This window comes from Martes martes (genome assembly GCF_963455335.1).
Source record: "Martes martes genome assembly, chromosome: 7".
NCBI lineage: Eukaryota > Metazoa > Chordata > Mammalia > Carnivora > Mustelidae > Martes > Martes martes.
In genome coordinates, this window is record NC_137894.1 from 3,360,941 (window position 1) to 3,373,541 (window position 12,601).

The window sequence follows — 12,601 nt, forward strand, 5'->3', positions numbered from 1 at the left end:
AGCATTGTTTAAGGGTCAGCTGTATATAAATCAAAATGAAACTTTAAAAATCAAGTAACACACAGAAAAACAAGGGGGGAAAGCCAAGAAACAAAACACAGGAAAAACAAAAACAAAACAATTAAATGGTATCCATTTGCCCTCACATATAAATAATTACATTAAATATAAGTGGTCTAAATATACCAACTAGAGGACAGACCAGATCGGATTAAAAAGTACGGCTTAACTATGTACAGTCTACAGGAAGCTTACTTCAAATATTGCAATATAGGCAGGCTGAACGTAAAAGGATGAAAAATTTATATCATGCAAACATTACTCAAAAGAAAGCAGAACTGGAAAAAAAAAAAAGAAAGAAAGCAGAATTGGCTATATTAATTCAGACAAAGGTGACGTCAGGGCAAAGAATGTTACCAGAGACAGAGAGGGACATTACATAACGACAACAGATTTAAAAGGGTAAATTCACCAGCAACCCTAAATGTGTACACATCAAATTGTGGAGCTGGAAATCATACAAAGTAAAAACTGATAGCAGTGGAAGAGGAAAAAGACAAATCTCCAGTTCTATACATGAAGTCTTCTCCCAACAATTAATAGTACATGACAGAAAAATCAATAAGGATATAGAAGAATCCAACACTATTAACCTAATCAATACTCATAGACTACTCCACCCAACAGCAGAGACATATTATTTTCAAGCACTCACAGAACATATACCAAGATAGACCTTGTCCTGAGCCAGAAAATAAACCTCAACGAATTTTTTTTAAACTGATATCCCACAGAGTGTGTTCTTGATGACAATGGAATCAAACTTGGAATCAGTAACAGAAGCATAACAGGAAAAATTCCAAGCACTTAGGGACTAAAATGCACAATTCTAAATAATCAACGGGTCGAAGGGAAAGTCTCAAGGGAAATCAAGCAGTAACTGAACTGAATGAAAATTAAAATACAACATGTCAAAAGCAGTGAAACTCAACTAAGACTGTGCGGAGAGGGAAATATATACAGCACCGACGCATATGTTAGAAAGAGAAAAAAGCTCATAATCAATGATCTGATTTCCCTCAAGAATGTAGAAAAACAAAATAAATAACAAAATAAACCAAAGCAAGCAGAGAAAGGAAATAAAGAGCAAAAATCAATGACACTGAAAATAGCAAAAAAACAACAGAAAATGAAACAAAAACCTGGTTCTTTGAAAAGATCAATAAAACTCACAAACCTATAAGACTGACAAAGTAAAAGGGAGAAGACACTAATCACCAATATCAGGAATGAAAGGGGGGGCATTACTACGGACCCTGCAGACAACAAAATGATAACAAGGGAATACTAACTCTCCACACATAAAATTGATAACCTAAATGAAATAGACCAATTCCTTGAAAGACACAAACTCAAAAAAAGCCCTGAATGAGAAACTTTCTTTATTTTTTTTTAAGATTTTTTTTATTGGGACACCTGGGTGGCTCAGGGGGTTAAAGCCTCTGCCTTCCGCTCAGGTCATGATCCCAGGGTCCTAGGATAGAGCCCCGCATCGGGCTCTATGCTCAGCAGAGAGCCTGCTTCCCCTCCTTCTCTCTCTGCCTGCCTCTCTGTCTGTCAAATAAATAAATAAATAAATCTTTTGACAGAGAGAGACACAGCAAGAGAGGGAACACAAGCAGGGGGAGTGAGAGAAGCAGGCCTCCCGCAGGACCCTGGCATCATGACCTGAGCAGAAGGCAGATGCTTAACCCACTGAGCCACTCAGGTGCCCCAAGAATTAGAAACTTTTTTTTTTCCATATTTTATTTATTTGACAGACAGAAATCACAAGTAGTCAGAGAGGCAGGCAGAGAGAGAGGAGGAAGCAGGCTCCCTGCAGAGCAGAGAGCCCGATGCCGGGCTCGATCCCAGGACCCTGGAATCATGACCTGAGCCGAAGGCAGAGGCTTTAACCCACTGAGCCACCCAGGCGCCCCTAGAAACTTTTTTAAATGATTTTATTTGTAAGTAATCTCTACACCCAACATGGGACTCAAACTCACAACCGCAAGATCAAGACTTACACACTCTATCGACTCAGCCAGCCAGGAACCCCCCCAAATGAGAAACTTCTAATCTCAGCCAGTTTCATTAAACAGTCTATTAAATGTCTAAAAAACAATTAACACCAATTCTACACAATTTCCTTCAGAAAACAGAATAAGAGAGAACACTTCCCAATTCATTTTATTAAGGCAGTATTACCGGACACCAAAACTACACAGACAGGGTTGCTTGGCTGGCTTAGTCCATACAGCACGCAACTCTTGATCTCAGGGCGTGAGTTCAAGCTCAATGTTGGGCACAGAGCCTACTTAGTAAAAAACAAAACAACAACACAAACACTACAGACAGTACCAAAAATTACTAATATCCCTCACGAATTCAGACACACACACACACACACACACACACACAATGAATACAGATGCACACACAAAAAAATCCATAACAAAATATCAGCAAATAAATTCTTCTACTCCTATAAATTTATTCTATATTTTTAAAAAGAAATATATACAATGACCAGGTGCATTTTATTCCAAGGATGCAGAGTTGGTTCAATTCTCAAAAATCAATTGATGTAGTCCATCACAGTAATACCCTAATGAAAAACCACAGGATCATATCAACTGATATAGAAAAAGCATCTGACAAAACTCAACACCCATTCATTATTTAAAAAAAAAAAAAAAAAAAAAAAACTAAGAAAAGTAGAAATAGAAGGGAACGTCCTAACGTTATAAAGGACATCTGCAAAAACCCTACAAACTAACATTGTACTTAATAGTGAAAGACTGAAAGGTTTTCCCCAGAATGGGCAACAAGGCAAGGATTCCTCTTTCACCACGTTTATCAAATCATGCTGAAGATTCCAGCCAGTATAAGAAAGCAAGAAAAAGAAATAAAAGGTATACAGATCAGAAAGGAAGAAATACAACTGTCCTGTTTTTAGATGACATTTACATAGAAGATCCCAGGGAATCTTAATTTAAAAAAAAAAAACCAAAAAAAAAAATAAAAAAAATAAAAAATAAAAAAATAAAAAAAAAACCCTCCTAGAACAATTGAACATACAAAAATCAATAATATTTTTAAATGCTAACAGTGAAGATATGGATATTAAAAACAATACCTTTTAAAATTGTTTTAAAGAGCATGAAATACTTAGGTGCAATTTTAGCAAAACATGTACAGGACTTGTGCTCTGAAAACTACAAAATGCCAATGAAAGAAATCTGAGAGCAAATTACATGGAGGGACACGCTGTGTCCACGGACTGGAAGACTCAGCATAGGAAAAATGTCAGTGGTCCCCAAACTGATATACAGGTATAATGCAACTGCTATCAAAATTTCATAAGGGTTTTTTTGTACATACAGGAAAGATGATTCTAAAATTGAGACAAAGACTCTAGAATAACTTAAAACAATTTTGAAAAAGAAGACTAGCTTGGAAAGAATCAATCTGATTTCAAGCCTTACCATGTAGCTACAGTGATAAGACTGGATTATGTTGACAAAGGAATGGACAAGTACACACAGATGAACAGGAGAAAACAGAAAAGACGTGAATATGTCCACACAAAGATGCCCAACTGATTCTGACAAAGGTACAAAAGTAATTCAGTGGATTTTCAACAAGCATTAAGTGAATATCTGTGGGCAAAAAAATGATCTCTGGCCCAAGTCTCATGCCTTACTTTAAAAAAATTAACTAAAAATGGGTTACAGACTTAAATGTAAAATATAAAACTTTTTAGAAAAAAGCGGAAGAAAAAATCCTTAGGATCCACGGCAGGCAGAGTTCTTAGATACTAAAAAACATGACCCATAAAGGAAAAAATTCTCAAACAGGACTTCATCGAAATTAAAAACTTTTGCTCTATGAAAGAGCAGGTTAAGAGGATAAAAAGAAACTACAGATTGGAAGAAAACACTTGCAAACCACACATCCAACAAAGGACTAGCATCCAGAATATATAAAGAACTCACAACAATTTTTAAAATCCTATTAAAAATGGGCTAAAGATATGAAGACAGTTCACCTAAAAGGAGATACACAAAGTCAGTAAGCTAAGCACATGAAAAGTTGTTAGTGATTAGAGAGATCCAAATAAAAACCACAATGAAATTTAAAAAATAAAATAAAATACTAACAGTAAGTGCTGAGGACGATGTGGAAAGAATGGAACCTTCACGCATTATTAGTAGGAATGTACTATATGGTACAGCCACTCAGGAAAGCTAAGTTTCTTCAAATATTAAATACATTAACTACCATAATATGCAACAACCACACTCCTGGGCGTTTATCCTAGAAAAATGCAAACTTAAGTTCACATGAAAACCTGTACATAAATACATACAATAGCTATTATATTCGTAAGAGCCCCAAACTAGAAACAACCCCATGTCCTTCAACAGGTAAGTGGTTAAACTGTGGGACGTCCGTCCCCATGTAACACTAGATACCCACCGCAACCTAGATGAATCTCTACTGTGTATTATGTAGAGATAAATACCCAATCCCAAAAGGTTACAGACCGCATGTTTCCACTTACTTAACACCTCTAAAATGACAAATTAGAGGGAAGAACAAATTCATGGTTGCCAGGGGTTAAAGAGTGGGGGCAGGAGGGAAGTGGGTGTGGCCATTATCTCTGTGGTGACAGATCTGTTCTGTATCCTAACTGTATCAGTTTAAGTAGCTTGTGATCATGAACTATAGTTTTTGCAAAATGTTACCACTGGAAACAAACCATGGAAAGGTACTGGAATCTGTACTATTTCTCCCAATTGCTTGTGATCTGTAACTATCTCAAAACAAAGTTTAATTGAAAAATACACTGGGTTACAAAGGAAACTAATGACACTGAATACACTTGTCAAAATATTAATATATTTGTGGTGTGGTTTTCAAAAACACCTGGGTAACACGACAGCCAGGGCACAGGTCTATTTGAATTGGGTGGTGGGGAGGGAGGACCTCGCTGACCAGCCACCCTGGATTCTGCACTGTGATCTAAATGACAAGAAGGACACACCTCGCCAAGATCAAGAGGCCAGGCGGGGTAGGTTGAGGGAACGGGTACTACAAAAGCCCTGAGATAAGAAGACCTTAGCACCTCTCGGGAACTGAGAGGTCCGTGTGTCTGATCACCAGCAGGAGGTGGGAGGGGGCCAAGGGCTGTGTGGTTTCACAGGCCAAAGGAGGAGGAAGTCTGGGTTTAGTTCTAAATGCTCCTGGAAGCCACTGAAGAATTAATGGGAGCAAAGAGAGGTGCGGTCTGGGACATATTTTAAAAACAGCATTGTGACCACTGTGAGTAAACAGACTGCAGCGGGTAGGAATAAAGGTCTGTGAACAGGGAGGGAGGCTCCCGCAGCCCTAAGGGCGGGAGGCCACGGTCAGGGCCCCGGAGCAGAGTGACAGCAGCGATAAGAGAAAGATGAACACATTAGCAGTTTATTTTGAAAACAGAACCGAGGGTGGGGGGCTTTCTGGTGAACTTCCTTTCCAATGAGGGAAAGAAAAAAAAAAAACCGAAGATGAAGAATGGTTTTCATTTGTGTTTTGCTCGAGCAGCTGAGGGCACAGCGGTGTGGTTTACGGAGACCACCAGCAGAACAAGTCGCGGGGGAGAAAATCCAGAGTTCAAGTTTGGATGGCTTAAGTTTGAGAGCCTTTTTAAATATCCAGGGGGAGAGGGGACCCCCTAGGAGTTTGTCAGGAGTCTGTCTGGACTAAAAATATCATTCCCAGAGGAACCAATGTATGCATCGACTATACCGTCGTGAGGCTGGAGAAAATACCTTGGCAGGGTGTAGACTGAGACAAAGGGGAGGGGCCCAAGCCAGAGCCCGGGGGCACTCCAGGATGTCTGGGGGAATGGGGGGGGGCGCGAAGGAGCAATAAAGGAGATCAGGAAGAGGAAAACCTAGCCAGTGTCGGAGCTGTGAGGGGAGTACGGTCCCTCGGGGTCACGGGCTGCTTGAGAGTCAGGTGGGGAAGTAATCCCAAAATGGGGCAACCGGGAAGGGGGGGGGTTCGTTAGGCGAGACCCAAGCCTCAGAGCGCCAGAGAAGCCAGCCAGCAGGAACTGGCTAAGAACAGGCGATCAGGAAGTAGACATGGGGCAACAATGCTCTCCATACATTTTGCTAGGAAGGGGAGAGAGAAAATGGGATGGGGAGAAGCAGGATCTCAGACCAAGCGAGGGCTTTTTCCCGTCTCTTTTCACAACCTATGGACAAGACCCTGGGAATTGGAAGCAAGAGCTCCCTGGGAAGGCATCTCACAGAACTCCAAAGGCAGTCACAAAGGCATAGTACCTCCCCATCCCGCGCCTGGTCCTTCCCCCAGACCCTTCCCCCAACTCAACACGTTCCCAGGTTTCTATTGAAATGCAAAATCCAATCAGCCGCATTTTGACGGTGTAGAACTTTCAAAGTCTGTTCTCCTACTACTTAGCCAAATACAGTAGTGTATCAGTTCTGTTTACCCGTAGTTTTGTTTTCTGGGTACAGTGTGTCAATATCAGCTCCCCCAAATACACATGATCCCCCCACATGCTTAACTTTGGGTAATACAATTTACACTCGATTTGTTAATCAAGCTGAAAAATTAACCTGAAAAAAATAGCCCCCCCAAAAAAATCCCTTTTAAATGCCTTTTTAAAAATCAAATTCCAAGCAAATGATACCCTAATTTACATTTACTTTAGAGGGGAAAAAAAAGGCACCAGGGGTAAGAAATGTTTGGATTACTGTGCAAAAAAATCAAAATCAATTTGGCTTGGACATCTATTCTAGCTCCCGGACTTAAAATTTTTAAAAAAACACAAAGATTTACAGATGAATTTATCAAGCCATCTATGTGGAAAGGGGCAAGAATTGTTTTAGCATCATATATTTTCTGATGCATCTCAGAGAAAAAAATAAATCACTATGGATTTTGTAAAGTACATTTTCATCTTTCTCTCCAACGAGACAGTGAAACAAGATGCGGTCACTGTCTCCCTAGAGATTCCCATAATTTACAAAGACTGGCCTCCTCTGAAGTGTTTTCCCATAAGTGGCCAGTATGGGCAGCTGGTTGTCACACGAAAAATCTCTAGGCCCCTTATGACCGCTCATCCTTTTTTCTAGTGAATGCATTAAAAGAGAAACAGTGGGGGAGTTAAACGCCCCTCCCCCCCAACAACAACAACAACAAAACCTGTTTGAACATGAAGCCTACAAGTGTCACCACCATCACAATATGGTTAATCTGGAGAAAGAAGAAAAAGAGGAAAGATAAACTGCTCCCAAGACTTCCCTGGGACAGGGAACACGTCTTCTGGAAGTCCAGAGAGGAAGAATATGGCTATCTGCACAGTGTTCAGCTCAGACGGAATACAGGGGTGGCCTGAGTGCCCCATCCCGCTCCAACGATAACTACCATGTCAAGAAAACCACCGCGAATTATGCCTTATTAAGCATAATTAATACAAACCAGTGAGTGGTAACCCTAATGTAATTACTCTGAGTTGCATTTTCATTCATGGGGCACCATGTTTGATAAGAAACCACAAGGCCATCTTTAAGCTCACTGTACTTATCTCTAAGAACTCATGCTATATCCCTACCAGTTGGGAGGGTACATTGAAAAATCCTTTCAAGAGCAAAAAGAGGAATTATGAACGAGGGACACTTGGGTTCTAAGTCGAAACGGTGAGGAAGAGAACCAACTAGATTTTGTGATCAATGCTACCTGTGCTCTTTTTCCTTTATTTTCTTCCTCTTTCCTTTTCGGTCTCCACCTGCTGCCAAAATGAGGCATTATCCCTGCAGTGAATAGGTTTTCATTCTCCGTAACGTAAGGGGATTTTTTTCCCCCTCAGAGATGTGAGGGAAAAGTGAGATACCAAGAAAGAAGAGCCAGTTATCAGGAGGTTGTAAGTTATTTTACCTTGTCTGTTGTTGAGAAAAATCATCGTCAGTCACCATGGTCCTAGTTCCTTTATTTGTGAAAGATCTACTTCATCATCTTTTTCTGAGCTACTTTAAGTGAATTAAGATTTCAGAACTGGGAGGTATATAGTGAGATATAACCCAGAGACCCTACAATTCACCCACAAAGGTAGATTCCATGGTTTTCGCAATAGTCACAGAGTTGTGCATCACTACAATCAATGTTAGAGCAGAGACACAGCTTCCAAATCCTCTAATCCAAGGTACAGACAGAACTATGGTTTAGGTGGGTTAAGTCACGTTCCCAAAGTCACAGGGCTGGTCAGTGGCACAGCCAGGCCTGGATCCCTGGGAATGATCAAGCCACTGACATCATCTGGGACTCCCTTTCCCCTGCCCTGGAAAGGTTCTTGTGAATTAAAACCCGCTGTTAAAATGTCTGAGAAGAACATCTGGCATTTTCTACTCTCATGCTCCCTCTTCTATTAAACCCGGTCTCATTTCTCCACCAAATCTGTCCCCTTGCAAGATTTCTTAGGAAGACTTCTAGAACAGATAAAAAAACTTATCTACTGGGCACTTTGACCACAAAATGTGGTTTGTAAATCGCAGAGAGAATCTTTGATTCCTTTCTTTCCCAATAAATGCACAAAAGACCTCAGCTCATGCAAAAAGGTCGGAATGAGATCCACTCTCATTTTGTTAAGGGACTGATGACGGGTGGTTAAACTCAATGACCTCATCACCAGAATGACACTTCTCCAATGCCAATAACTTCCTAAGACCTCAACATTCACACTGGCTAGGGGCCAGAAACCGACCTGAATCACCCTTGAGTCTGTCATCTCTGAGAAGTGCTCCTCTGAAGTTCCTACCAAACGAATGAAAATCTTTAAAAATGGTCAGTTCCTGGCCGGTGCTAAGGAAGCCAGTGTAACAAGCACAGCCAGAGACGAGTCCCCCAGTGCCCAGTCCCCCAGTGCCCAGCCCAACTCTAGTTCTGAGCTCACAGCAGCACCTGCCCACCGCTCCAGCCTTTAAAGGCCCCCCACCCTGCTTCCAAGGCACTCTTCTCTCTCCGCATTCTACCAGCTCCTTCCTTCCTGTGCTCTTCTACCCCAAAAGTTTCCTTTATTCGATAAATATTTATTGAGTGGCCACTGCTTATCAAGGACTGGGCTAAACATTATCCCCAAATGTGGCTGCTCCCCAGAGCCTATATTTAGCTCATCGTGCATTTTCTGACTTTCCTGCACTTACAGTTTTTAATGTCCATTTAGGGCTTAAATCTCCAAAAGTCTATAGTTCCAGTCTTGGCCTCACCCCTTGGTCTCCAGATCAAGGCAGGCAACCTGCCCCGAGGCCACTGACATCTGAATGGCCCCAGACCCTTCAAAGGGCCCAGGGCCAGCGATGGGTACACCCAGCAGGCCCCTCCTTCAGGACTTATCACCCTGCACATAGCACCACTGTCCAACCAGTGTCCCCAGCCAGAATCTGGGCATCACCCAGTTTCTTCACAGAAGAGGTATGAGTGAGGGAACGGCAGTGTCCTCAGCCTAAGACTGAGGCTAGAAAAAGAGAATCCTCTAATCGCAGCTGCTTTCCAATTCGTGGCAGAAGCAGGTTTAAGATCTCATAAATGTGGATTCTGAATGAAATCGGTCCTCCTTGGTGCTAGCCAAATTGGGGGGGCTGGAGAGGAGAAGGGAGAGGCAGAGCAACAAAACCAGGGTTGCAGGTGTGGGATAGGCTCGACAGTGTGAGCTCCGCCGTGGCCGGAAGAGACCGCAATCTTGGAATACAAATTTGCTCGTCGTCAACACACACACTCACGCACACACAGCAATTTCATGCCTCCCGGCCCGTTTTCCTGTTTCCTCGCTCAGAACGCCCTTCCCCCTTCCCTTGCACACACACAAACACACCCCCACCCACAATTCCTGCTCCTACTTAATTCCCCAGAGACGCGTCTCCTCCTCCGGGAAGCTTTCCCAGACGCCCCCACCGTGCTGTCTGCCGCGCTCTGCGCGTGGAGGTGCGTCTCACAGTTTGTTTACGCGTCTGCCGACGTCCCCGCGCCAGACCGCGGCTCTCCGGGAGCAGGGGCCGCGCCGGCGCCGCCAGGACGGCGCGCAGGCGAGGCACCGCCATGGGGAGCCCCGGCCCGGGGTCGCGGCGCGCTCCGGCGGGGTCCACCCCCAGGCGCCCGCCGGACCCAGCATCCCCCGACCCACCGCGAGGCTGCAGGACGCGCCCGCGAGGGCTCCCGACCTCCAGGTAGGCGCCCGGCGGCCCCGGGGTCCCCCCGCCCAGCGCGGGTAGGGGGGCGGCGCCGAGCGCAGCGCGCAGGCCTCCGCGCGCCCCTCTCCCGCGCGCCCCTCTCCCGCGCGCGAGCCCCCGCGGCCCGCCACCTCTGCTCCTGGCCCACGGAAGCCCTGCGAGTGACAGCGCTCGGGGCAGGGCAGGGCGCGGGCCCGGGGCGGCGGGGGGCGGCGGAGGGAGCGGGCGGCCCTCGCTACGCCTCCGCGCCCCGAGAGAGGCCCTCGGGGCGCCAGAGGCCTAGAGCCGCGGGGGAACGCGGCCCCCCGGTCCCCCCACCGCACGGCCCGACCTCCCCGCGCCCCCCTACCTGGCTGGCTTTGTGGAACTGCTTCTTCAGCCCCGCCACCGACATCGCGACTGCGCCCGGCCGGGCCGGGGGCGGGGGGGAGGGGTCTCCGGACTCCGCCGGGCCGCGCGGCCGCGACGCGCTGGGGGAGCGGGCGCTGGGGCCGGTCCCCGCGCGGCTGGGCTCCGCCGGGCCCGCCTCCCACGGCCAGGGCCACGGCCACCGCGGCTGTCACACTCGCACACACGCGCGCGCGCCGATGGCAACACGGCGTCCCAGAGCCCCCGCGCAGCCCATTGGCCGAGCCGCGGCGGTATGCAAATGAGGCCGCCGGGGCCGCCCACGCCGCATTGTTGCGCGGAGACCCGCCGGCCCCGCGGCGGGGAGGCGGGCCTGGGCGTGGGGAGCTCCCGGGCGCGGGCAGGGCGGGCCCCCGCAGGGCTTCGTGCGGCCGGGGGCTGTGGCGTGGCCGCGGCTGCGGAGGGAGGGCGCACCTCGCGTGCTGCTGGGACTTGCTGCGAAACCGGCTTTCGCTCGGGGGCCACTCCGCCTCCTCCGGGCGCAGTTTGGGTGGGTGTCCGTGTTCAGGCAGGGACGCTCCCACGTCTGCCTGAGGGGACCGAATTGCGCCCGAGGGGGGCCCTGCGGTAGGAGGGCGGCGAGGCTGCGGCTGCGGCTTGCCACCGCGCGGTGCCCCGGGTGCACTCCGCCCACGGGACTGTGGCCTTCCAGAGGGCCCAGCAGTTACGGGGTAATTTGCTGATAAATGCGGTGTTCGCGAAGCCCACTGTCACGTGCGTGAAGAGGAAGGGTCTCCAAGGAGCTGGGGAGTGCCCGCTCCTTGCCCGGTGGGGGGCGGGGGGACGACAGGCACCACGCGCGGGACCCCGCCCCCTCGGTAATTTCTAGCAGCTGCGTAGGTTCTCCAGCGTCATTTTGCACAGCTGAGGCCCAGCCCGGGGCCTGGAGCGTCCCATGCCTCCTTGTGCCAGAGCTGCCCCCACCAGGTCAACATCTGCGCAGAACCCTGCCTCCAAAGGTCCCAGGACTCTGGAGACCCCCAACCCACTCTTAGCCACGCTTAACACTGAAAGAAACAAACTTCTTCCTCCTCCAGGCTCCCCCTAAACGAGAGAAGCTCCTCTTTTCTGAGCCCTCAACAGGTCCCATCTGGGACTACCGAGAGCCATGGCTTGCCCAGGGCGCTTCCGTTTTACGCCTGCTGTTTCTTGGCGTCATGCGTTTCTCCAAGGAAAAATCTTTTGCCGTTAGCTGAGGACTCCCTTGTCCCCGACTTCATCCCAGTGACGATTCGTGGGTAACTGCACCTGCCTGTACCCCTTAGAGGGTGTGGACAGGAGTGAGCAGAGCATTCATTCTCTGGTAGGGGAGCAGGTGGACTGAGGGGAAGGGGATAGAGACGGCCTCCCAAGGGTGAATCAGTATGGGCTGGACTGGCCTACAGGTGGCTGACACCAGCCATAGCTAAGTAGCAGGGCAGTGTGAGGATGGAGATGGCTGGATCAGGACAGCATGGCAAGGTGGCCCGTCCACCGGCACACTCCACCCCAGGGGAACCCGGCACTGACGGCCACTGGGCGCAGGGACTAGAGTTGGGGCCCCTTTGTCTGGGTTAGTCCAATACATGCTCCTCTGCCTTCTTTCTCCATGGCCCAGGAGGCTTGAATAGCACACGTCGGAAGGAACTTGCCCCTGCACCAATCCAGCTCTTTGGGAAGGAGGTTTTTGGTGTTTTGTTTTGTTAACATTTTTTAACAACTTTTTGGCGTTTCTTCTGTCATTGATAGTGTATTCAAGCCCCCCCACCCCCAGTCAATGTTGGTAATTCATCTCTTAATTTAATCGGGTACACAGTGGTCCATCATATCTCATTATTTTTAAACCTCAGAATCTGCACTTTTCTTCCTTTCTAAAACTGTTTGTGACCTTCACTTCCTAGCGGTTATACTCCCCGGAAGGTTTGCCAGTTTCC

The 12,601-nt window shown here is 47.3% G+C and overlaps 1 protein-coding gene across 2 annotated transcripts in view; it reads right to left on the bottom strand.

Moving 5' to 3' along the window:
• The window catches only part of SH3GL3 (SH3 domain containing GRB2 like 3, endophilin A3), a gene marked incomplete at its 5' end in the record, with an annotated part of 131,314 nt that extends 120,631 nt beyond the window's left edge, over window positions 1-10,683 (bottom strand). The window contains one exon of one of the 2 annotated variants that reach the window (XM_080807958.1): window positions 10,630-10,683. Coding sequence is in view for 1 of the 2 variants with exons in the window: in XM_080807957.1 (XP_080664083.1) it covers window positions 10,630-10,674 (45 nt within the window). The remainder of the gene's footprint in view (window positions 1-10,629) is intronic. The other variant, XM_080807957.1, reaches the window with a different exon arrangement.
• Window positions 10,684-12,601: the final 1,918 nt, after the last annotated feature.